The sequence below is a fragment of the Watersipora subatra genome, chromosome 3, assembly GCF_963576615.1.
Source record: "Watersipora subatra chromosome 3, tzWatSuba1.1, whole genome shotgun sequence".
Lineage (NCBI taxonomy): Eukaryota > Metazoa > Bryozoa > Gymnolaemata > Cheilostomatida > Watersiporidae > Watersipora > Watersipora subatra.
In genome coordinates this window covers 3,186,135-3,212,282 of record NC_088710.1, presented here as the reverse complement: position 1 = coordinate 3,212,282, position 26,148 = coordinate 3,186,135, and the positions used below count along the sequence as shown (strand labels likewise).

At 38.0% G+C, this 26,148-nt stretch overlaps 2 protein-coding genes across 3 annotated transcripts; both read right to left on the bottom strand.

Moving 5' to 3' along the window:
* Nucleotides 1–5,729: 5,729 nt before the first annotated feature.
* On the bottom strand, nucleotides 5,730–17,398 carry LOC137391496 (uncharacterized). 2 transcript variants are annotated; one of them, XM_068077993.1, is made up of 3 exons: nucleotides 16,555–17,398; nucleotides 13,246–13,395; nucleotides 5,730–6,284 (listed from the first exon to the last, which is right to left on the bottom strand). In XM_068077993.1, the coding sequence occupies exons 1-2, from the start codon at nucleotides 17,231–17,233 to the stop codon at nucleotides 13,247–13,249; spliced, it is 828 nt and encodes a 275-aa protein (XP_067934094.1). In that variant the 5' UTR covers nucleotides 17,234–17,398; the 3' UTR covers nucleotides 5,730–6,284; nucleotide 13,246. The 2 variants fall into 2 exon arrangements, with proteins under 2 accessions (XP_067934094.1, XP_067934093.1); XM_068077992.1 differs by lacking the exon at nucleotides 5,730–6,284 and adding an exon at nucleotides 12,197–12,853.
* Nucleotides 17,399–22,498: 5,100 nt separating this feature from the next.
* Nucleotides 22,499–23,818, bottom strand: LOC137389624 (uncharacterized). The gene has a single exon (XM_068075683.1). It carries the CDS (start codon nucleotides 23,816–23,818, stop codon nucleotides 22,499–22,501), a length of 1,320 nt encoding a protein of 439 aa, XP_067931784.1.
* Between the last annotated feature and the right edge of the window lie 2,330 nt (nucleotides 23,819–26,148).

Sequence of the window (26,148 nt, the reverse complement as noted above, 5' to 3'; positions counted from 1 at the left end):
ACTCACAAAAGACGGTGCTAAACCCTCGAAACAAAAACACATAGATGTACGCTATCATTTCGTAAAGGAACAGACGAATATCACCTACAAATATATTGCGACCCAGTGTAATCCAGCGGACTCTATGACCAAACCAGTATCCCGCCACAAAATACAGATGCTCGATACACCAACGCTACCTCACCGACATACTGGCCACAATAATATATGTTGAATTGAGGGGGGTGTTGAATAACAATCCAAAAATATATGTTTACAGTATTATATTTGCGTAGAAATAATGCGGCAATATTTTCTACTCGTGTTATTATTACACTGAAATTTTCCTGTCTCCTCTCTCTTTCGGTTACAAATTTAATAAAGTTCCATTTCTTCTCGCTGCGTGTTCACCCTTTTTTCTTTTTTCCGATCTGTACTTACGAGCAACCAACCAACAATGAGCACACAAACAACAGTATGAATAAATGCTTTTAACACTATACATTGCCATACAAGATCAGTTTTTGATGAATAAACCATCGCTGAAACAATCAAGTTTGAACATATTGTATGTTTACTGTGCTCACCGATTGCCACTCACTACAACAGCTATGATGGTTGAATGCTGCAGATGCCAAGAGTCCTATCATAAAGGATGGGTCTATATCTCCGCTGACTCGGTAGATCCTTTTGAAAACAAAGTTACATTCTACAGATGTCAGCGGTGTAAAGAAAATCGCGCAAAGGTGAGTTGGTTATTGTTAATGTCAGTTGACTGTGCCTTTGTAGGGTGATTACTATACTGAACCTTGGTTGCTTAAATAGTACTTATCCTCCAATGTCACATATTATGGTGAATCTGTTGTCCATGGTGGTGACAGGCTCGAAATGATTAAAGTTGTGTATTGTAATGTTTGAAATGGTATTTCTAGAAGTGAGTGATACATTGATGTAGTGACATTGCATTGGATCGTATTAAGAATTATAAGCTGTGTGATACACTCCTTATTAGATATTTTGGAAAATACTTTGTTTTTATTACTTGTCTACTATCCTGTTTTATCCTATTGGATAAATCTGGTTATTTATCATTGCATCGGTAAGCATCTCATCTCGTTGTTGTTTTTTTACATGAGTTATTCTTAGAGAGCACATGCAAGTTCTAAATCCTGTGTGTTTCTATTTTTTGTAGACATGTAAATGATTTGAGGAGTAGCCTCCAAGCAAGACTAATACTGAAAAGATGAGGTATTTTTTAGGTTTTTCCAAAGTATAGAATAGGATTTAATCCAATGATATACTACACATCCAGAGTAAATTGCTAACCCGAACCAAGAACTTTTGCCCCAACATTGACCTAAATACTACCAAATGTTATAGCTTCCGAGAACTTCTCTGTTTTGTACATTGACCATTGAACATTTGTTCGTAGCTGCTATTTTCTATTGAATCTGTTGGCCTTTTCCATTGAAGAGAAGGACACTGCCGACATTTTTTCACAATATCTCTCATCAAAATTCCCGAGAATCTTGTATCCAAACATGACTTTTTCCTGTTTAATAATAGGCAGTTTAAACGTCATCTATGCCGAAATAGATTGTTTAGAAATTTCACCTATTAATTAGGCTTAATACAACCGGTATACCCTAATCATACAACATCATACTTAAATAGTCTTGTCAATGCTCATATGGTAAAAGATCTATGACCTGGTAATTTTTTGTCTACAAAACACAACCTTGTTATTATATCAGTCAGAGTAAAGGCTTCAAAGAATACAGACCATGTTTTCTTGCATGATATTAAACACACCCTCAACTTTTACTAAACTACGAAACCCAAAAGCCGGTGTCAGAAATGGGACATATTATCTTGAATTATTATGATAACAATAAAAAAACTGAATAAGTTACATCAAAGCTTGTTACCTATATGCAGGACCAGCAATCTGGTCTTGCATATTGGTAACAATATGGAACAATTTGCTAGCATTTTTGGTGAACTGTCAAAAACATCTACTGAAACTTGAACATTTAAATATGTGACAGTACATAGATTTGACCGGCATGATTGCAGCAAAGAATATTAGACTCAATATTTGAATTAATAATCATAATTGTTGTGGGACTTAAGAATCCATAGTAAAAGTACAAGCATAGGGATAAACTTTAAATGATCTAATAAGCTGCATAAAGGAAAAAAGAAAGCGAGCAAATAGTTTAACAAATCAAAGTACAAAGCTGACAGCACTAGGTCGATACACATCAAATTTTAATACAAGCTTATATAAATTTAGGTCACCTGAAAAGCACAGGGTGCAGCTAAGTATCTCTTTAGAGATTTAAATATTTAAACTTTTGTAGAACTAGGCCGTCAACTTCCATTTTGGTGTATTTTTATATAAAAACATCTGTGTGTTTATGGTGACTTGTTATATAATTACTGTGCTTGACTTAATTTTAACTTTAGCCTCACTTTATTGGTTAGCGTTAGCCTAGGCTTTATCGATATAGATTTCTGAAGTAGCGAGTCAATAAAAATCAGTTTTTCTAACTTGCTTGGCCATGGTCCTAAAACCGCTGGTTAATTACCCTGTTTCCACAGAGGTCTGCTTTTGCGTTAAGGTTAGATTTTTAAAAAATTTTTCTAAAAAGTAGGACTGATGTGTTAGAGTTTTTTGGTGCGATATATATACATAATATATATATAAACAAAAGTGAGAGAAAGATAAATACATAAACATCGATTTTTCTTTCTTTACCCCTCCCTCTCTCATTCTTGTTTTTATCGTAAGCATGTCTGGCCACTTAGAATCGTAAAGATTCTAAGGGGCCAGACATGCTTACAATTTTTTTTTCTATTGATCTATATTTTTCTTACCACGACTGTACAACAAGTGCTGGGTAGTAACATAGCACTTCTATTTTTTAAGCATGTGACTGAACACCGGTAACAACTCATTGTTGTTGATTGACTTGCATACTACTATTATCAGTTGTCTGTCTCATCATGGTTCAACTACGGTTGCAAATTGAACTCTACAATTTATTCATTAAACGCACCAGCTGAATTGCTGTTGAACCTATCAAGTAAACCTGTAAAGTAGATGTAGCAGTTTATAAGCTGTCTGCTTCTTGCATGCTGCAGCTTATTGCTCATTATTGATTGATTGTAAAATTTCTGCATTTCTCTCTAATTTTGCTCGCAATAGAAGCTCCACTTATTACATGTTTTGATGATAATTAACCCTTTTGTAAATGGAGCGACATTAATGCCGCCGGTAGTTTTGAGCATAACGACATTAACATGGTTTGGGAAATCCTAATAAAAGTTTTTTGTCAGACGCTCTGTTATTGGTTGTTTCATGTCTAGCTCATTGAATTATGTCTTTAACTTTATATTATTCAACATAACGTTATTGGGTTCATTGTAATAGTTAGTTATACCCAACAAAATAAAATGGTTTCAATGATTACTACGGCGATCAACTATCGCAAATCTGAGACTAACAAAATGTTTAGAAATAAAAAATGGCAAGTCAAACGCAGAGAAACCATCGAAGAAATGCTACCAGAACCATTTACAAAGAAAATATTGATGACTATGTGGTTGAAAGAGATAAATCTGATTCTAGTGGAAGCCATATTGATGCCAATGATTTCAATGCAGGGTCAAAAACAGGTAGTAATAGTGATGAATCTGAAAATGATGACAGTCATGATCCTACTACTGCTACATCATGGGTGAGGGCAAATGCTCTAGATGCTGACTCAATAACTCTGAAAAAATTACTAAAACAAGTGGTGCTGTTTTCAATCTTGTTGAAGACACTGAACCTGTAAATTATTTTGACAAGTTTTTAGCCCTTCTTACTGAAGGTAGACAGTCCCTGTGGGAGCTCATAGAGATGAAACAAATCAATATTACCAGTATTATTTGTCACAAAACCACGCAACAAAGCAAATAGTAAAGTCAAATTATGGAAAGAGATTAAAAAATGCCCACATGTAAAAACTATGTGGGCTTTTATTGGCATACTGTTGAACATGAGCCTTGTCCGTAAGCATTCATTCCACTCATACTAGGATACCACTCATTTCTCACAGGACACTCCAGTGTTTAAAAACAAAAAGCTGAAAACATTCAAACTCATTCTACGTTGGACCGGAGTACAGTCTACTCGGACCGTAACAAATAACCAAAATGCGGTTCGTCAGAGTATGACCAAATATACAAATTTCGCCCAGTGTTTGACCATTTGAATGCTACATGGTCACAGCAGTGCAAGCTGTCATGTACAATACCGATTGATGAATCTACTGTTAGGTTCAAGAGTCGCTATAACCTGTCAAGTTCATACGAATAAAAAACCACCACCAATAGGATCCAAAAAAATATAACCGTTGCGATGCCAAAACAGGCTATTGTTTCCAAACCGCCTATCACACAAGTAGAATGCTCACATCAGTTCACAGTCAGATTTACAAGGTGTGTGAAACGCTGTCTGACCTCTTTGATAAAAATCATCATCTCGTTATAGACAATTATTACAAGTGTTCTGCTCTTTGAAAAAATGCTGAAAAAGGAGTCTACACCACCGGCACAGTTCAGGCCAGTCGTAATGGACTTCCACTGGAAATGAAACAGAAACATAAAGGAGACATTATTGTACCCAGAAAAGTTAGCATGCTAGCAATCAACCGGATAGATCGCAAACAGGTATGATTACTAACAACTCATGCTCTTGCTAAGAAGTAGAAGTGATGCGACGACGATTCGGTGACACCCGAACAATCCCCCAGGCGTTACAGGAATCGTGGCGTTGATTTGAGTGATCAGATGACAGATGCATATGCAGGAGAATTTCGAACAGTAAAATGCTAGAAAAAAGTAGTGTTTCGCTTGATTGACCGAACTTTCACAAATGCACATATATGTTACAAAGAAAATACAAATAGGACTGGCAAATCACTGACACATCACTAATTCATTATCGGCTTTGTAGAACTACCAGAAGACACGCAGTCATGTTGAAAAACCTAGTATTGACACTCCTGCTAACAGAAAGACTGAGATACACTTTCTGGAAAGCATTCTATGCAAAAAAGCGAAAAAAAATGTGTGGTATGTGCTAGCAACTGAGGTGATGGCAACTACAAAAGCACCAGAATTACTACATGGTGCAGGGACTGTGGGGTGGGTTGTGCAAAGGTTGCTGCTGCAAAAAATATCACATGTAGTGACTTCTATGTATATGAGTTACATGTATTTCAGATTTCATGAAGTTATTCCTATAAACATTAAAGTTATGATGCTATATGTATCCCTATGTACAAATAATTAGTCATTGTGCAAAAATATTCACTCTGTACAAAAGTTTCAATTAACTAGTATACTTGCAAAAGGGATAATACCGCTTGCTCCTTGCTGTTTGTTTTCACTCACTATATACATGGCAATGATGACTGTGATCCCCGGTTTCTGTTTGCATCTTGTCATTGAACACACGATAGCAGAGGCACTTTATTGCATAGGGTAATCGAAGTGGATTGGTAAGGCAACATGATTAAAGAATCACTGAGAAAAGGACTCATTTACTGAAGTAGGAATTGCAAATTCCATTTAGATATTCGTGCTAAGATTTTATAAGGCTATTGTTGAAGATGAGCTTTGGTAGAAGATCTGAGACCAAATTTATGACTACAATATGTAAGTTTTGTACTGACATAAGATTGTATGTATTTGGAGATTTTAACACTAAGCAATAAACATTGTATCAAATGAATGAAGCATTGGAAACTCAAAAAAACTATCAAACTTTAAAAAGTAAAACATGATTTTTTTAAAGTATGCTAGAATGATATATGAACTTGAGTGTCATGGTTTTTTATAAATAAAAGTAATACAGTATAGCTAGCAGGTCTACGTAGTTCACATAACTATCCATTATGCATTTGATAAGCATTATTACAGAATCTGTGTATAGACACGCGACCAGGTCTTTAGAGACAACAAAACACCAACCAGTTTTGACCTAACTAAAAATGAATTGGAAAAAGATGACTAAAGATTTCGATGTATTCAACGCTGTGCTTTTATTCTGCAGTATTATTACTAAGGTGGCTCCAAGTACTCTAATCTGCAATCTAAGTACTGCAACCTGGCACTGGATTCTCATACGCAGTGTTGTAAGAGCAAACCTGTACACGCTCTAACTAAATATTTAAGACTACGAAGCCGTCTCCCAACTGAATTTTTCCGCTAGAAGTTCAGAGAGTATGACTCTTTCATTTCTCTGAGGGAATCTGAAAGAAGCATGTCTCAGTGAGAGTAACAAAAAAATTAAAATAAATATACAAGCTTCTCAAACAGTCCTAAAGAAAAAGAAAAACTCGTGAAAACAGTCCAAGAGATAGTACGGTTCAAAGCACAGACACTCGCCTAACTAAGTTACGAAATGGTTAAAAGAATCTTTGACCCAATTCATTGAGATAGGCCTAAACTCTACATGAATGGTTTTGGTGAATAAAATAGTAATATGAGGTTAGTATCAAATGTGTATTAATTTGTTTTATGCCACTTTCAGGTTACATGATGTTTTTTTCCTATTTCAGTCAGCCAACCAGTTTTCCACTTTCGCCACATATTTTGTTCCATGTGTTGCAGGTAGATCAGCAAGTCAACCGATGAAAACAGTTCGGGAGTTTCAAGAAGAGCACGTGTTTTTAAATGGGCAACAGGGTGAAGAAGTGAATGTTGCAGCACTTTCTTGAGAATGAAGAAAATCTTAGACATGTCAGTTCTACTACACAGTTTGGAACATTTGTGTAAACTTAACCTATGAATCCCTAGTTAGTAAGAGCATCTAATGGTGAACAATTATCTTTGGGATCAGCTTGATATTCCTGTTGGTAGTGCTTTTACTATGCTATTATACTTGGTAGCTTGCTAGCAAAAGAGAGATATATTGAGAGAAGTATTAATTGATTTGTATTCGTGAGACAATATATGCAGCTTGTGGCAAACTGTCAAAACATTAGAAAAAAACTAGATATAGTAATCAAAATGTGGAGGTTGAGACAAACTCCTTCAATACACTGAAGAATTACATTTTGAACATGAACAACCCAAAAAATTTAGAAAGGATGAAACAATTTGTAGATCCTCTTACAAAAAAGTCAGAAAGGTTATCCGCATGCAAGAAAAGGAAATATCTCATAGATCTCACCAGCACCCCAAAACGCCGATGGTACCTGGTATCAATGGTATTTGCAAGTGGTATCGATGGTATTTGCAAGTAGACAACCCAGTTACTCGGTTTTTTTAATGATATTGTACAGGCAAAAGTCAAACTAGAACTGTTTAAGGTGCGTTTACACTGGCCGACACTGACTCTGATTAGGTGCCAATACCCCGACTCGGACATTTCACGTATCGGTACCGACACCGACTCCCCCTTTAAATTCCAACGATCGAACTATTTTTGTTAGTACCAACAGCCAATCACAGCGCTTCACCGTTCTGACCTTCACCCGACCACGCGAAGACGAGGACACATAAAAATCAAGGCGCTTGATGTGGAAAATTCTATAGTAGTACTACACTACTAATGCTGCTCCTACTACCGCTAGAAGCAACTACTGTATGCCGAATGGAGTCTTCCGATGATGATGAGATTTTTTTGATGGCCGGATAGGCTGCGGCAGCTCTGACAGCCTGTATGATGGAGGAGGAAGAACAGGTTTGTTTGATATAATATTTATTTTGTTGTTGTTTGTTGGTAGTAGCAGTAGTAGTAGTTATTAGTTATTGTTTTGTGTGAGTACGCAAGGAGCTTTTTGGTGCACATTTGCGTGTCACGACTGCTATCAACATATGTACCAGTCTAGTCTACTACTATTTATTTATTTAAATAATATTATTATTATTACACTCACTACTATAATATAACTGCTAATGGTTTTCAATAGCTTCACTGAGATCAATTTTCGGTGATGGCTGGTACCAAGATTGTTGGTCAGTGTGAGTGTGTTTAGTGATGATATTATTCCGTCATTTAGTGGTCTCAATCTTCTCATGTGTTTTATGCAGAACCATTCAGATAAGCGGAATAATCGTACATGGACAGGCCCTATCACAAGCTCAAGGCAAAGGAGTGGTGCTTATTATGCCACTGTGCCACTACTGATACATGATGATGATAACGATGATGACAGTGAACTTCCATCAAATCGTGTAGGAACATTCAGAAATTATTTCAGAATGACACGCAAGCAATTCGTTCTGATATTGAGAAAGGTAGAACCCCTTATAGCCAAGGAAAACACTGCACTCCGAGACAGCATAAGTGCTGAACAAAGACTGATGGTGACACTGAGGTATTTAGCGACTGGGACAAGTATGACACAACTCCTTTATGATTGGTGTATATCTGTCGCCTCCCTCTCTGCAATCATACCAGAAACATGCCACGCCATTTACACATCTTTGTGTGCTCATTATCTCAGGACACTTACCACAGAGCAAGAATGGATTGAGATTTCCAGGCAACTAGAGGACAATTGGAACTTTCCTAATGCACTGGGTGGGTTCTGTGAAAATTCCCAATTATTCAAGCCGTGCGCACACACATACAAACTGTGTCCTTTTGTTGCAGGGGCTCTTGATTGGAAGCATATCATTATGATGAAGCCTTGGCATGCAGGTTCTGAATTTCTCAATTATAAAACGCAGGAGTAAATAATACTCATGGCTATGTGTGATACCAATTATTCGTGAGTGTAACAATAAAACTAACTACTGTGTGTTCGCGTGTGTGTGCAATCTTTTGATACTCTTTGTAGCATGACCATCATGCTTGGACCACCCATCTAGCTTGAACCCATCAAAACCAAACTTTGCATGTTCATAGTTTAAAACTTCAAGAATATGGTGAGCAATATTTAAAGTGGTTAAATTCATGCTTTCAGATTCACTTATGTTGATGTTGGAGCACAAGGTAGAGTTTGAGATGGTGGTGTATTTGGGAGATCCACCTTGCAGCTGGGAATTGAGGGCAATACCTAAACTTGCCCGCTGATCGATGTCCCCCCAATTCCAATCAGGCACTACCACATGTCATCTTGGCTGATGAGGCATTCCAGCTGCAAACCTATCTTATGCGACCTTATCCAAAACGCACTCTGAATCATGAGCGAAGAGTGTGTACATGAATAGTCTTGTCTTGTGATACATAATCGCCCCATTATACTTTTTCATGTGTTGAGGAGACTTAGATTTTCCACATCTATTGCAGATATTCAACTATAGCTTCTCAAGATTGAGAAGATTGATTGAAAATTCTTTTGGTATTCTTGCAAATACTTGGCGAATTCTACTGCGCAAGATTGATCTGGAGCCAGAAAAGACAAACTTTAGTTTTGGCTTGCTGCATTTTGCACAACCGCCTGAGGAAGTCAAGAACACCGCCACAAAGCGCACAACCTCAGACTCAAAATGATGAGGCTCAAGATTATGGAGAACAGCTGCCAAGACTTGCCCCTGTTGCTCTAAGGCCGACTGCAGCAGCCAGCCGAGTCCGTGATGCATACTGTCAATATATTAACACTATAGGAGCTGTTCCTTGGCAGGAACGGATGGTGCCTCAGCTTTAGTATTATGGTATATTTAGTCTATATAGTATATTTAGTATAGTTATTATGTGTTCAAGGAACATGTTCATGTTTAATTTAATATCCACTAAGACAAATATACACATCTTCAGATATCTTTAGGGAGTCTCAAGAACACAATAAAGTGATTAAGGGGCAAGTGACTGAGTTTGACTAATACTGAACCGAGGGATTTCTTGATTTTGGGGTGAGTGGGCTGGACCATGATTGAATGGGGGTGAATGGGTTTGAGTTACATGTGATGGGGCTGGGTCATGATTGAATGGGGGTGATTGGATTTGAGTTGCATGTGATTGGGCTGCGCCATGATTGAATTGGGATAATTGGGTTTGAGTTACATGTGATGGGGCTGAGCCATAATTGAACTGGTTTGAGACAGGATTGAACTGGGATTGGTGCTGTGTAGGGTGATTGTTGAGTATCTGTGATATTGAAAGCGATGTTGTGAAGGAGCTGCTGGATTTGTACCATGGCATTTGACCTCTGAAATGGTGTTGGTAATGAGTTGATCTGAGCCGCAAAATTTGTTCCGAAATGTGAATACTCATTAGTGGTCTTCTTCTTTTCCTCCACAATATCTCAGAATGTGAAGGACATTTGTTCAGCAACAGCAGCGGTAGCAGAAGTAGGCTTTGATCTTTTCTGACCACTTCGTCCAGCTACAGTAGAAGCTGCAACAGAGCCCCCTGAGGTAGATGGTGGTGCTGAGGTACTTGCTGTACTGAGCGTATCATCATTATCATCAGAGTCCTGAAAGGAAAAGACATTGATTCAACAAAGCATGGATTCATTATCAGCAATTACTCATGCAAAAACTTTGACAAACTGAAAGCTGATCACATATTATAATATTACAGGAGCATACTAGACTTACAGGCAAGTTATCCTCCACTACAGGCTCTGGCGCAATGGAAAATATAGTTTCATGTATGTCTACAGTGCTACTCAGAAATAGGAGGCGCTCATAGTATGGCCACGAAGACGTATACACTTGAGCTGCTCCCGCGCCAGAGCGACTGCTCTGTTGCACCATTTTGTATTTCTTTACAAAATAGGTTCTGAGATTAGCATACTTAGCTTTCATTAGTTGTACTGCAAAATAAACAGAATGTAATATATAGTGACAGTGATAACAGTTGGCGAATAGCCATGTAAAGCCTGACAGAACACATGGTGACATTGTTGGTATGTCCATGCCACATCTACACAACATCATTATGAGGAAAAGTGAATACAATGTAAACAAATTTTATTAAATGAATAATAATTCAAAGAATGAATAAAATACCGAGCAATGAATGAATGAATGATGAGGCAATGAAAGAATGATGAAAGTCCGAATAATCCAAAATAAAATGACTGAATGATGAAGCAATGAAAGTCCGAGCAACGAACTGTACGTACAGTTCTTTCGTCCAAGTAATTATAATAAATAAAATAAATAAGGAAGAAGATTGAATGGTGAATGTATATTAATAGTGGTAGTAGTAGTAGTAGTGATGGTGGTAGTAGTAGTGGTGGTAGTAGTAGTACTAGTAATAGTACTAGTAGTAGTCGTACAACTGGCTATTCACTTTTAATTAAATTAAATAAAAGTTACAGCAACTTACCAGTAGAATTCATTGATTGGGCCAGCGAAACAAGATTCCTGAGCCTTCGTGTGTGCTTCTGGAAGCCGATGGTTCCAAATAAACCGCCTCATTTCTAGTTCCTCTATAAACAAGTCTGTATCGACTTGTTTTATCGACGAACTAACTTGATTTTAAGATACTCTCGCGTTCACATCGTTGCTAGCCATGCTGGTTCACTATCAGAAAGAGCGTGAGGGAAAGTTTAATGAGGCTCCTAGCTTCTGATTGGCTGATAAGCGTCCGATTTGTCGGCGCAACCAGGCACTGCTGGGTTGCACCGACACAGATTTTCAGATCGGTGCCGACACCGATCTCTCTGTTCACACCTACCGACGCTGACTCACCAAATTTGTCGGTGCTCAACAAAATTGGCCAGTGTAAACGCACCAATAGTTTTTTTGAAGACGCAGCAGCAGAACTCAGGTCCTCAAGCCAAAGTATTTGTCTGATCACAATCCGAAGTAAATGAAAAGTTCTTTCACATAACAAGGGTAGCCATAAAACTCCTCATGTCGTTTAGTTAAGCGTAATTGGGGATGGGTTTGTTTTTTGACTTGATTTTATTGAAATTAAATCTTGGAATACACTCAAAAATGAGCATACAAAACAATCTTTGCCTCAACCAGTTTCTGACAATCAGGTGGATTTTTCCAAGATAGCTTTAGTTGAAAATAGGCTTATCGTAGCCCACTAGATACTGTGAAACACTATACTTGAAGTTTTTCATATAAAAAGTCTCGCAAAAGAAGATAAATAAAACAATTATATTTTTTAAAACCCTTTTGTATACTTGTCTACCAGTTTTTAAACTAATTGCAAGTTGAAATATGGTAAAGCTTGGTACATCAGTATGTCGCCGCTTAAACCAACCCGAATCTCGTTTTGAGCTCCTCAGCAACGACTTGTTGGTAACTTCTAACCTCATGCTATTTATTGTTTAAAAACGAATAAGTAACAAAACAGACTTAGTTATTGTCTGTAGGCTTTCAAAATTTGCAAAAACTATAAAAGCAATGCATATGAAACCATAATGGGTATAAAATTAAGAAAAGTCATGACTATCAAAGCAAGCAAGCATGACCTACGTAATCTAAAAAATGTAGACATTTACAACACTCATTTCGTCAGGAAACAGTCCGTACATTAAAGAAACTTTATAATGGTATCCTCTAAATATAACATATCAAAAGAATACACCATACTCCAACACTGATGTTTGGAGACTTCTGATAAAACATGCTCTTCCAGTATTCTCTGAATTTCATAGGCTCAATAGAATGCTTTTAATTTCACAAGCTCGAAATAAATAAAAGCTTTATACAAGATGCTTGTGCTAATTGCGCCATATGGCATCCCAAACGATAAAATTTGTCCAAGAGTTGTTTGAGAAAAAAAATTATGGAATAAACAAAAAATCAGCAACTCACAAAATATTTTACACAAAAATTGATTTATAAAAATAATAATATTATTTAGATCAACAGGGGCATAGTCGAGAGTAAAATATTGTAGCATTCTATGAAGCTTTCGTCAATTGTCTGCCATTTTTATCATGCCATCACAGACCATTGCCTGTAATAGTTACAAGGAATCGGTGTAATTTATTTCACATTACTGTACAACAGTTCTTAAGTTCAGTTAGCATTACTTCTTCAGAGTTCAGCCAACTGACCATTTTAACCAAAATCTTGTGAAAAAATCATAGAAAGAAACGTTACTATATTAATAAGCGTAACAGAAACACATTAATATAAACAATACCACATTAATATAAAAATGACTATCATACAAAATGTTAAGTTGTGAAGGAACAAATGAGCCCAACCATAACTTAGAAGCTATTGTTTCCTGATGTCTATGCTCTAGTTAGAGAGTGAAGCAAACTATCTGAGCTATATGTCAAATCACAGACACTTGGACAGCCTTTGTGAAATACCAATGAGGCATAAGTATCAAAAACTGACCTCAACAGCCCTCTTTCTTCTTCAGCTCATAAGCTATGACTTCCTCTGCATCCATCCTCAGCACAATCAACTTGTCTCCGAACATAGCCAAATCGGGTACACTGGACATGGCCCTGGGCATTGGGTCAATGAGCCTTCCCAAACGCTTGCCTGAAGATTGAGCTTAATATAACAACTCCATGTATTTTATTGACAATAGATTTCTTGATAAGTTTGCGATGCCACTTGTTTCTCATAAGAACGCAATAAATAACAGCTAAATTTCAGCTGCAGCTGACTAAACAAAATCTTTCGTCTGACTAGTAGTGGTAGTCCTCATGGTATATTATCCTGTAAGGCTCTAGTCTGAAAACTTGTACGACCTCAAAGTAACTCTTGCTTTCGAAAAGTATGTTCAGAATAGAGATACTATGAATCATCACAACAGGGAATATCAGCAAACTATGCCAATGAAACCGACAACACATTTGCTTTTACTCTTTCAATATTATTCTGAATGGCACATGACTACCTTGAACTAGTTCTCTTCGGAGGTCTCAATAGCAAGTTAGAGTGAATTTTTACAGTAGGCCCCTACAGTATAGCCAATGCATTAACCTTCTTTTATCTAGCATCCCCTGGCATTTGTGTGCTTTTACTTTCAAGCCAACATTGTTTAAACTTGAGAAGGCGCAGAGACTGTCAATAATTAACAAAGACTATTATGTGTTAGAGAGTTCGTCTTGTGCTTATCATCGATCTAGTTTCACAGAAAAATGGCCATGTTTATGAACTAGAATAATACAAAATCCAAAAAACTGCCCTGTAGCTATGTAGCCTGAGCAAATCCATTGGCAATAGCAAATCATGAACAGATATCAATAATTTTGGTGACAAAATAATACAGTGCAAGTCAATTTACATATTCAGGTATACTGTAATATAGGAGCCTTTATATACAAAGATTGACTCAATATATAAAAATACTCAAAAGTACAAGCTGAAAAAACTGCTCTCAATTATAAAAAATACAGATACAGCAAGCTTATCAGTGTGGATCCTGGTTTATTACCATAAGTTGCATTGGCCAATACTCTTTCTTTTTGATCACTCTGTGTTTGACCAAATTGGAAACACAAGTTTTCACTTTGCTTTGCCTTAAGTGGTTAAGGCAGCCAGTGCAAAAAATTTAATAATGGTGCCAAGAAGTACGTTGAATGCATAATATTTTGACCAATCCAGTTGGCCTCAATAAAGACCCATGAAAAAAAGAATTATATGGATTAGGCTGATAGGGTTGAATGAGGCAAAACTGAACTCGAAAGAATGTTAAAAGATTATGATCTCGATAGGCTCTACTGTATGAATGAGACGCACTGATGTTACGTCATGCAAAACATTGCGCTTGAAAAACTCACTAGTAGAAAGCAACCAATAATGAGGCTTACCATGGCCAATACTTTGGGTTTCTATCCGCTGCCAGTAATTAGAAATACGTGGATATAATTGATCTAACAGAAAAGTAGGATGATCAATGAAACATGGATTGAATGATTGAATAAGGTGAATAATCAATAAGAAAATAGAAAAAACATGATGCAGTCAGGTTAGTTGGAAACATGATGCAGTCAGGTTGGTTGGAAACTGCCCAAGCCATAGCAATCTCACTTGTCTAAGGTAAGCAAAACTCAAGCGTTTGCTGCCTAATGCAATTGCTATCCGTCAGGCTATTCCCTAATTCATAACATCGTACACAGCTTGAAGCAATAATACTACAGATGATCAGTGGTTAAGTTTGCAATAAACTTCATTTAGTAATATCACATAAAATCTGATGAGAAGCTGAATGTGAAAAAGGTTATGGAGTTTATTTCTAATGTGAGGAATGGGGTAAAATCATCAACAATTAGCAGCTGTCTTATATGCTAGCTACTCCCTGAACTCACAAAAAGCGTAAAGTACTTATGCCAACCATATATCCACATTGGAGGAAAAGCTTATTGAACTGATGAACCTAATGTAGAAGCTACAGAATGTCTTCGCGCTGTGTGCAGAAGCTAAAAATCAGTCTGTTATGCTGTAGTCCGTGGTTAACAACAAAGATAGAGCTGACGATGTCACCAATACCAAGTTATGCTGATGCAGTCAATACACCAGGTGTCTTAAAATAATGGACTGTGTTAAAACCAGACACCCAAAAAATGTGGGCCATACATGAAAATACTGAAATAATATGGCACAAAAATCCTGCAAGCAAAAAAATTACTGAGTTTTTGGTACAAAATAAGTTGTTATGATTGCTTGATCATATTGGTAGAGAGTGAATACTGAGCTACAGCCATAGATAAATTTCATACATGTACTGTACATGTATTTAAAATATGTCTAATTGGTTATTTGGTAAATATTGAATATATATACTTATGCGCACTTTTGCAGATTCTGCATACATTGGAACAACACATGTAGGCCCTACATATACATCAATTACCAACTTTCCGATAAAAATGCCAATCTAAAAATTAAAAAAATTAAGTTTTTACATTTGTGTATATAGTTACGACAGAGCGCCATGACCAGGGCCGTAGCGATTGACCTCCTGGCCACCATGGTCACAGGGCCGAGTCTTCCGGTTACTGGAGAAGGCTCGGCCACCATTGCGGGCACCCGGACCACCAAGGAGATCGTACTAGAAGACCAAACATAAAACTGTTATGTTTCTGCACAGAAGCAATTAAATAGAGTATTAAGTTAGAGAAATGGTTTATTGCACACTCCAGAGACAACTGATTTGATAACAGAAAACCCAAGTATTTATATGTTTGGTCATAGAAAAGCTTTGTAAAAAGCTACAAGCATTATTAATAGCTATAATGAGACAGTACTATATAATATTAGCTTGTATAAAGCTTTAGCTAAAAAGCATAATGTTTGTTGGCAAAGTACCAATAATACTTGGCACTTGCATGACAAAAACAAAGAGAAAAGTGGGCGGAGCCGAAACCAAAAAAAAAGATAAAATGAGCACAAAACGATTATTTTAGCAGAGTTGTACGCGCACACTCTCTGCATGTTTGCATATGGTTTATTGTCTATCTTATATGTATTCTGATGAAAATCTATTTATTTAAATATATAACGCTATCTAGAGTTTAACACTCGGTGATATTGCTTGACTGTCTTGCGGAGAGTAAAACGAACCGGCATTTTCCTATCAAAATCTTCACTACAGTCTGCTGAGGTTTCATACATTCAAATTATATTGTATTTCAACTTATACTTCCTTTAAAATCCTATAAACACAAAACTTTTGTGCTTCTCAATACTCACCAGTTTTAGCGCAAAGTATATAAATTTCTGTCTTAGTTGTGTTCCAACGAGAAACAAACATGAAATCTCCGTTGTAGCAAGTCACACCTCCAGGAAGGTTAATACTTGTACAAATCCATGTCACTACCTCTGTATCAATATTTATTTTAAAAATTGTCGATGTGCTAGTGGATGATACCACAATTGATTGATTGTCCGCATTGCATAGAGCAACCGACTTCCATATTCCATATCCGGGACAAGAAACTTGCTTTAGAATAATTCCTTTAAATGAATATACAGTCAGCTGCTTTTTTGATCTGTCCGGAATGATAAGCCGATCAGAGTTAATTATCAGTTTGTTATATCCATCGCATGAACTATCACAGTGCCTCCAACTAAAAAAGATTTCAGACTTCCAGCCTAAGCCTCTAACGAACACTGTGTAAGAGGGCTTGCTGGCCAAAATATACATTTGATCTTTGTATACTGCAATACTTTCAACGATATGATCAAATGGCAATGTCACCCAATCTCCAGCACTGCAGTCATCATATATCGCATCTAAAGCTCCTTGTCTACCAATGTAAGCCATCTGATAGCCGAATTCTTTTGTGACAGGTCCTAAGCCAAAGCATGGTCCTCGAAGCTTTGTACCTCTTAATGGCTTCAAACCTTTTACAAATGGTGACTGTTCCATGCGGAATTTGATCTGATGGTTTTTCTATTCACAACATAGAGTCCTAAATACAAATATTATAATGCACACGACCAAATCTTTCAAAAATTAATCCAATGTTGCTGAGCCACGAAAGCGGCAAAGCAAAAACAGGCTTTGCAAAAGTTAGGAGTTGCAGCCAAGAACGAAGTTCTCTTTTATATATCAATGACCTTCCAGAGTCTCTGAACTGTCCAAAGACATCCATACGTTTATTTGCGGATGATGCCATACTTTTTAGACCAATAGAATGTGCGTCCGACAGCCTTCTGCTTCAGGACCAACTGTGCAGAGTGGCTGCATGGGCTGAGTCGTGGCAGTTGAGATTTAATGCTAATAAATGCACATCTACATCTGTGGAACCAGTTAGATTTTCACATATATACAACTATTGCGGTACATCTCTTATATCCTCGCAATCCTTTTTATACTTGGGTATACTTGTTTCTAGCACCCTCAATTTTAATGAACACATAAGTCGCATCATACGTAAGGCTAACGGCACTCTTTTTATGCTTATGCGGACCCTTAAGAAAACATCTCCTAATGTCAAAAGGACAGCATACTATAGTGTGTGTCGTCCACTGCTAGAGTACGCTTCGGAAATCTGGAGTCCACATTTTGATTATAGTATAATCCATTAACCGAAAAGCTTTTAGGTGGGCCAACAATTTAAGAAAATTTGATAGTATATCATCAGAAATGGTGAAAATGGGATGGCAAACACTTGCAGAGAGAAGACGCATCAAGGACGAAAGCACACTGCAAAAAATTTTAAGCCAAGACCTAATGGTCGATTTTAATAGATTTGTAATTAAGAACTCATCCTATTTTACTCGAGGCTCCAATATCAGACACACAATCAATACAAGTGCAATGAAACACTCTTTTTTTAACCGTGCGATGAAATTTTAACATCTGATTTTCTTATAACTAGACCAGGCGATCTTATACTTTTATCCTTCAGACTTAGATAAATAAGTCTATGCTTATTTGTGATCTTATTTTTATGCCTAATGCACCATTTTATTTCTACAGGCCTAGCGGCCACTTGAGATATTTTACAGAGATAGATAGATAGATAGAAGTTAATATCGTTGTATTTGAACGTGTATATTTCAGTGCTATTATAAACAGTAATTGTAAACGAAATCATAGTTTCAAACGTAGCATTCTCGAACATAACAGTCGTTTGTCAAAAACTTAATTATCTCATATCTAGCAAGCGCCCAATTATCGCGTTGTAAAAGCAGCTCGATGAAAGCTTATTCATCAGTAATAAAATTCGACTCGCTACTCACTTATTGATAAGCCTTAGATATATGTATATACATGTATACAGTACACTATTTTATACATTTTCTTGAAGATGTAGAGCTAGAACTATTGGAATTAACACGTCCAACTGTTAACTTTTTCTTCATATCCTTCTTATAGATACACCATCGCGATTATATTCTCACCAAAATGAAATTATCGATGATGGATGAATATTCTTTCTGGATGAATTTTGGAGTACTCGTTGTTAATAGTTGTAATTGTTTTGACGCTAATTACTCCCATTAAATTCGAAATATGATGGTTGTTTTTGTATCCTTTCAATAAATTATATTTTTTTCTAATATTTAGTTCCACCAAGAGGTTGAAGTTATTAGCTCCGTTTTACCTCAATCATTACCTCAGTTGAAGTAGAATTTGTAAGCAATTGATAGTAGCAGTTTTGGCGAAGCCTCTGGATTTTTTATGTTGTTTGAAGTTGGGTATGGTTTTTAGTTTACACCGAAGAAGATTTGTTCTTCTTTGGCGGCTGCTTAGGTTTCTATCGTGGTGCGCTCTCAACATCTAATTATCTCATCATATGCTTTAGCGAGGGCTTGGTGATATTCTTGGCTCTGGGAAATGTTAACGTCACATCCGGGATATACTACATCCTCCCTCTAAGACCATTTTCCGTCTCTTCCACAGGTGCCAACACACCTGCAATATGCAGAACAACTGTTACGTCTGTTGTTTGTGTAATGATGATTAGCTTTATTAATTGATAAGTAGCAGAATAATATAAGAACCAGAATAACTCAGCATGTTCTCTAAGCCAGCTCTGAAAACCGGAAACCCCCAGCGAAGCTGCAAACCGGCTCTAGAATATTAGCGAGCCCACTATTATTAAAACATCTCCTCTTCTCTGAACGCAGTAACAATAAGATAATATTGTCCCCTAGCAGCCCGCGTAGAGGAGTGTACAGTATTATGTGTAAAAAAGGCACTCAACGAGTATTTGGGTATAATAGTAAATAAAAAGTTAAAAACAAGGCTAAATACTAATGTGAAGAAAGCTATCTATAGCCTAATTACTAACTACCTTTACGGATCTAAGCTACTAAACTACAGTACACACATCTTTCTAAACGGTCATAGTAATGACTACTCAGTTCTGAACCTCAGTGGCTTTCTAACAGTTCTGCCACTTCTGGTGTGGGTAACAGGGGTCGTTGGTGTAGCAGACAGTGAACTTTGAGTTTGATTTGATAATGTGCCGGAAGTTTCAGCCGGTCTGACCAGTGCTTGCTTTGGAGTACCTGGTAAAGGCACAACGGGTGGTTTTTCTGACTGTTCGCTACCGGTCTGATTGACAACTTTCTCGGGTCCTGTATTCGGAAACTGCTGCGGAGTTGGTTTTGATACAGCCCTACTTACGGGTGCAGTATGTGGTTGAGTTTCGTCTTCTCTCAACTGCTGCCTGTTTCATCGGATAACTGCCCCTGGAGCCAAATTTTGGATTAAGTATGAGCGGGTCTGACTTGCATGACTGACCACTACAGCTTGCTCCCACTTACCGTTCAGTAACTGGAATCTAACAGGCTTTCCTAGCGCTAAAACTGACCTTTCTTTACCTGTGCACTTGGCGTCATGATTGGTTTTCATGTTTTCTCGTCTAGATATCATTTTGGACTTAACTAACTCTCTATTGTATGCTCTAGAGAAAAGAGTGTGACATTGCGCTGGCAAACCATCATAGAGGGTGCGACCTTGTAAAAGCTGCGCAGGAAAAAAGGGAGTTTCCTTCTAAGGGAGTGTTGCGAAGCATGTGCAACGAATGCCAATAACACTTGCCATCTTCTGAGGCTTTGATCATTAACTGTTTTACTGTTTGTATTGCCCGTTCGGCCTGCCCATTAGAACGCGGAAAACTGGGTGAGGAAGTGACATGCTCGATTTTGAGCTGTTCAGCAAATTCCTTGAATTCCCTAGATGCATATTAAGGGCCATTGTCGGATCTTATTTTAGAAACTTGACCAAAATCTGCGAACCGCTTCCTGAATTCCTGTATGATGTCTTGGCTTGTCAAATTTCCTAGTGGTGAAACGTTTACCCATTTTGAATAGTAATCTACATTTAGCAAGCAGTGTTGATCTTTGATTTGAAGTAGATCGCTACCGATCATTTGCCGCGGATAGTTAGGAATTTCACTAGGTATCCGTGGACTGTGGTGTTGGGCTTTGTCATGACGTTTGCATACGCCACACGAACTAACTCTATCCTCAATGCACTGGCACATGCCAGGCCAAAACACAGCTGTACGAGCATGCTGTTGTGTTTTAGTGATTCCTTGGTGACTATCATGCAAACGCTCTATAATTTCCGATTGTTTTGTATGAGGAATTACTAACCTCTCGCCGTAGAACAACAAATCATTATGTTCACTGATTGTGTCTCTGAACTGCCAGTAAGGTTTAGCCAAGGGATGGCATGATTTCTTTTGCTTTGGCCACCCTTTCTTGGTGTACTGAGAAACGATTTGCAAGCTACGATCAATGCTGGTGGCTTCATAATACTCATCAAGAGCCTTACTACCACGTATAACAATGGCACAAACTTGTGGCATGGGATCATCTAGGCTCAACTTTTTATCAGGTGCTGTGACCTTGCAAAATCTAGACAAATAGTCTGACAGATACATTTGTTTCCCAGGTACATGTTTGACTGTGTATTGGTAATGTTGCACACGCATTTTCATTCGCTGAAGCCTGGGCATGAGCTCATTCAGTGGCTTTTTGTTGATCCTAACTAAAGGTTGGTGATCCAATTCTACTGTGACCTCTCGGCCATATACGTACTGATGAAAGCGTGTTAAACCAAACTGAATTGCCATCATCTCCTTTTCAACTTGCGCGTATAAACATTGGGTAGGAGTGAGCGAATGGGTCGCATACTCTACTGGTTTGCCTTCCTGTAGCAACACTGCACCTAGACTATGTGAACTAGCATCTACATTGACTGTTACTTCTTTGTTTGGGTCAAAAAGTGCTAAAACCAGTGCATTGACTACTAGCTTTTTGAGCTCACTAAAAGAATTTTCCTACGCCCCCTCCCAGCAAAAATCGACTGTTTCTTTGAGTAACTCCCTTAGCGGCTTAGTAACTTCCGATAGATGTGGACAAAATTTGGCTAGGTATGTTGCAAGACCTAACAGGGATCGAACCTCAGCTTTATTCTTAGGTCTTAACGCATCTACTCTGGCTTGCACTTTGTGAGGAGACGGTTCAATACCCCTCTCAGAAATTATGTTACCCAAAAATTTCACGGTATTTTGACTGAAATGACATTTGCTCGAGTTCAACTTTAAGCCAGCTTCCTTAAATCTTGTCAGAACTTCACGGAGCTTACTGTCGTGCTCCGCTTGAGTAGGGGCATGTATGAGAATATCGTCTATGTAAATTTCTACACCTGTGAGATCTCCCACGATATCATATATGGTTTTGTGAAAAAACTCTGGAGCTGACGTAATGCCAAACAGTAATCTCTTGTAACGAAATCAACCATATGGGGTCAGAAAAGTTGTTAGTTTAGAAGACTCGTCATCAATTGCTATTTGATGAAAACCGGATTGTGCATCAAGTGTAGTAAATACTCTGGAACCAGCTAACCGGGCATAAATGTCACTTATTTTGGGCAAAGTATAGCGCTCTCTGATGGTTGCTTCGTTTATTCTCTGCGGATCTAAACATATTCTTATTGTGCCATTAGGTTTGAGTACTGGGACTATGGGGTTTAACCACTCAGCTGGCTCCTGACATTCAGCTATGATGTCTAATGAGACTAAACGTTCTAGTTCGGTTTTGAGTTTTTCTCTAAGAGCATGTGGTACTGACCTTGGCGGGCAAACCGCAGGTATTGTATTGGGTTTGAATCTTATCTTATGTGTGGTACTTAGTTTGCCAAAACCAGTAAAAACATCTTTGAACTCACTTAGTATGTACTTGTGATTTCTACTGGATTGATGGATGTCCCGTCACTACCGATGGTTGAGACAGTGTCAATGAGACCCAGCTTTGTAATTGATGGTAGCCCTAGAAGTGTCCGAGCTTTTAGTTCTTCTCTAAGTACATGGAAAGAAAGCATGTGGTCAACATTTGCATGCTTCAATGTGATGTCGGCTACACCTACAATGGGGATTGTATGGCCAGAGTATGCTGTGAGTTTAGTGTGGCTAGGTCGAATAGTTGACTGTGGAGAAACCCGTTGAAGTTCAGAACTCGATATGAAATTAGTTTGAGCCCAAGTGTCTACTTTGGCCCTGAGGTTAAAACCATTTACTTGAAAATCCATTAACCATTCAGTTACTACAGCATCAATAACAAAAGCTTTAGCTAAAAACCCTGCATTAATGTCAACGACGGCGTCATCTGCGTGTATATAGAATTCACCCTTCTGCTCAGAAGTGTTGTTTACTGTCTCTGCCACCTCAGCCACAGCGCGTGAGGATTGTTGTTGGCAGACTTTAGCAAAGTGATTGCGCTTCATGCATATATTGCAAGTCTTTCCATACGCAGGACAAGAACGTGGTGGATGAGATCCTCCACAGTACTTGCAAACTCTTCCTTGGGTAGAGCTACCTGTTCCTCTAGCTCCACCTTGATTTGACGTAAAGTTTCTAGGCTTCTCTGACGAAGTACCACCTCTAGCCTTATCTGTAGAAGTATTTTTCATCTGAGATTTGACAACTTCAACTTTAGCCGCTGCTTTCATTTGGTTTTCTATGGTTTCCTTAGACCTCATCTTTGCAGTGACTGCTGCTAGGGTGACCGCTTCATCTAGCTGTAATTCTGCACTTAATTTAGTATCTAACATTCCAGAAAGCAGCCTATCTTTGATCATGTCTTCTTTTGTAAGGTTCGCTGTGAAATTACATTTGCCGGCTAAATTATGAATGCCACGGATGTATTCTTCTGCTGACTCATTGACTGTTTGCTTACGGTTATAAAACTGTGTTCTATAATGCAGTACATTTGAACGAGGTTGAAAGTACAGAGTGAATGCTGCTATCACCTTATCTAAAGTTTTATCACCTGCGATCACCAGCTGCTCATAAATGTCTTCGCTCTCCGAGCCTAGAATGTAAAGGAAAGTATCGATTTGTACTGACTGATCTTGTGCAGCTAGTCCACTGATGATCTTAAAACGATTAAATCTTCGCAGCCATTCTGTCCACTGTGTGCTGGCATTGACAAAATCCAGAGGCTTAGGTGTATCTACCTTGATGCGTAATGGCGGTGGTGGATCCCCCATATCAATAGGATTTGTTACATAAATGTATTGAAATTCTAATATCTCTATTTAGGCAAGCACTAATTGTGTAAGTAAGTGTATGAACTTAGTTCTTCTGCCTTTGCGCCTAGGTTACAGAGGCCAGGTATACCTAGGCATTCAGGCGTGAGGTCCTGGCACCTGACACCATGTTACATCTGTTGTTTGTGTAATGATGATTAGTTTTATTAATTGATAAGTAGCAGAATAATATAAGAACCAGAATAACTCAGCATGTTCTCTAAGCCAGCTCTGAAAACCAGAAACCCCCAGCGAAGCTGCAAACCGGCTCTAGAATATTAGCGAGCCCACTATTATTATAACACAACAAACCACAGCAGTATCATAATCCATTGATAAATGCATACGGTCTAAACTCATCACTTAAACGAGTCTGACATTAATACACAACGTCATCTACTCAATTGTTCAATTTAACATAACGGACATAACAAATTGTCAAATCTAACACAACGCAACATACACTCATAACATTACGCTTTTTTTTAACTGTATGGCCACGCTATGTACAAGGTTTATGAGTAGTGCCTACACTCTCAATAGTACTAAATTTACAGTCTGTTTCCATACATATATTAACTATATACAATCAGTGTCTGTGCACTATATTAATTACTATTTACAATGAGACTGGGTGTTTGATGCCCACACATCAATTACACAGACCTCCGTCGACTCTGACGATGACCATCTAGGTCTAGGGTTTCCTGATTGATCTAATTCACTCTAAGTATTTCTGATTTCCAGTCACTAACAATTCTGCTACTTGGATGTACTCCGTCTGTCAGAAAATCATCTCCAAATACATATCGTCCTCTTCGTCGGGTACACACTTTCCTATGCATGTACGGTGTTATCATGTCATTGCTGACATTAAAGTCAACTATATCCCGATTTTCCACTACCGACATCCCTTTAATTTTTCTTGTCAGTGAATCAAAATAAGTTTTTCGTCTAGAGTCAATATGTACTCCCCGATGTCTGTTATACCGTGTAAAGCACATCGGATAAACTGTGCCCACAACTGGGTGTATTCTGTAGGGTGTTAGCAAGTTGACCCAGTCTTTAAAAATGTGACCTATTGGTTCGGATAATTCTCTGCGACTACGCAGGTGACACTCGACCTGACCAGTTTTAAGAACAAGTTCAGAAAATCTCACTGGGCCTATGTGTATGTATATAATAGAACTCTCGAACCTATTACTATTATTAAAAACATACGTAATAATATCTTCCCAGTCTGCTCCACTCAAGCTGATGGTCTCCCACTCAGGATCCAACAGTCCTCTCACAATGGAGTTTCCTATCACAAATGTTTTCATATCTAAAACATATATGAAATTTGTTAATACCATCTACTATAAGTTGGGTTTTTGTACTGGTTTAGATATCCTCCCAGACCTAGTACGCTTAGCCATATTTGCTGGTTCTGGACTTGTTGAAGGCAACGAGCTTTTACGCTGAATGGTTGGAGGCAAAGAGTTTTTCCGTTGAACCGCCACTCTACTCTGACTTGATACGACATTCTCTGATTGCGATGTCATAAGTGGTGGCTCAACTTCTTTGTTTGTAACTGCTGGAGGAACTTCTGGAACTCCCTCAGTTTCACTTGCATTATCTTCCAACCTATCTTGCGCTCTAGCTATTTGTGATCTATTTCTCCTAATTAGATTCTGTTGCTGATTTTCCACTACTATTTTCCGTCCTTGTGCAGCAACTACTAAAGCTGGTGTGGTTGCTTTCTGTGGTTCTCTCACCACTACTTTCTGACCAATACATATCGGGCTCCTATCTCTCGCAGCATGTCGGCGGTTATAATTGAATGCTTGTTTTTCCCTCCTATCTTGTTCAAATGTCTTCAATCTTTCCACATCAACTTGTTTTCCAGTCATCAATCCCATCGAATTCATCGATCTGCTGAATAGTAGTTGAGAAGGAGAGTATCCATTGGCAAGAGGTGTATCTCTATAAGCACACAGTGCTACCTGTGTATTGAGATTCTTTCTCATTAAATTTTTCACCGTTTGGACAGCCCTCTCCGCCTCTCCATTACTTTGGAGAAATTTGGGGGAGCTCGTGATGTGCTCAATATCCCATTTACTAACAAACTTCTTAAAGCTGTCTGCAATGAATTGCGGACCATTATCACTTACTATGGTTTTTGGTATCCCGATCATGCATAACAATTTTTCTAATTCCAGTACAACTGTCCTGGCATCTGTTGAGTCCTTCAACTCATGTACGGAAATATATCGACTATAGTAGTCCACTACCACTAAATAATTAGCCCC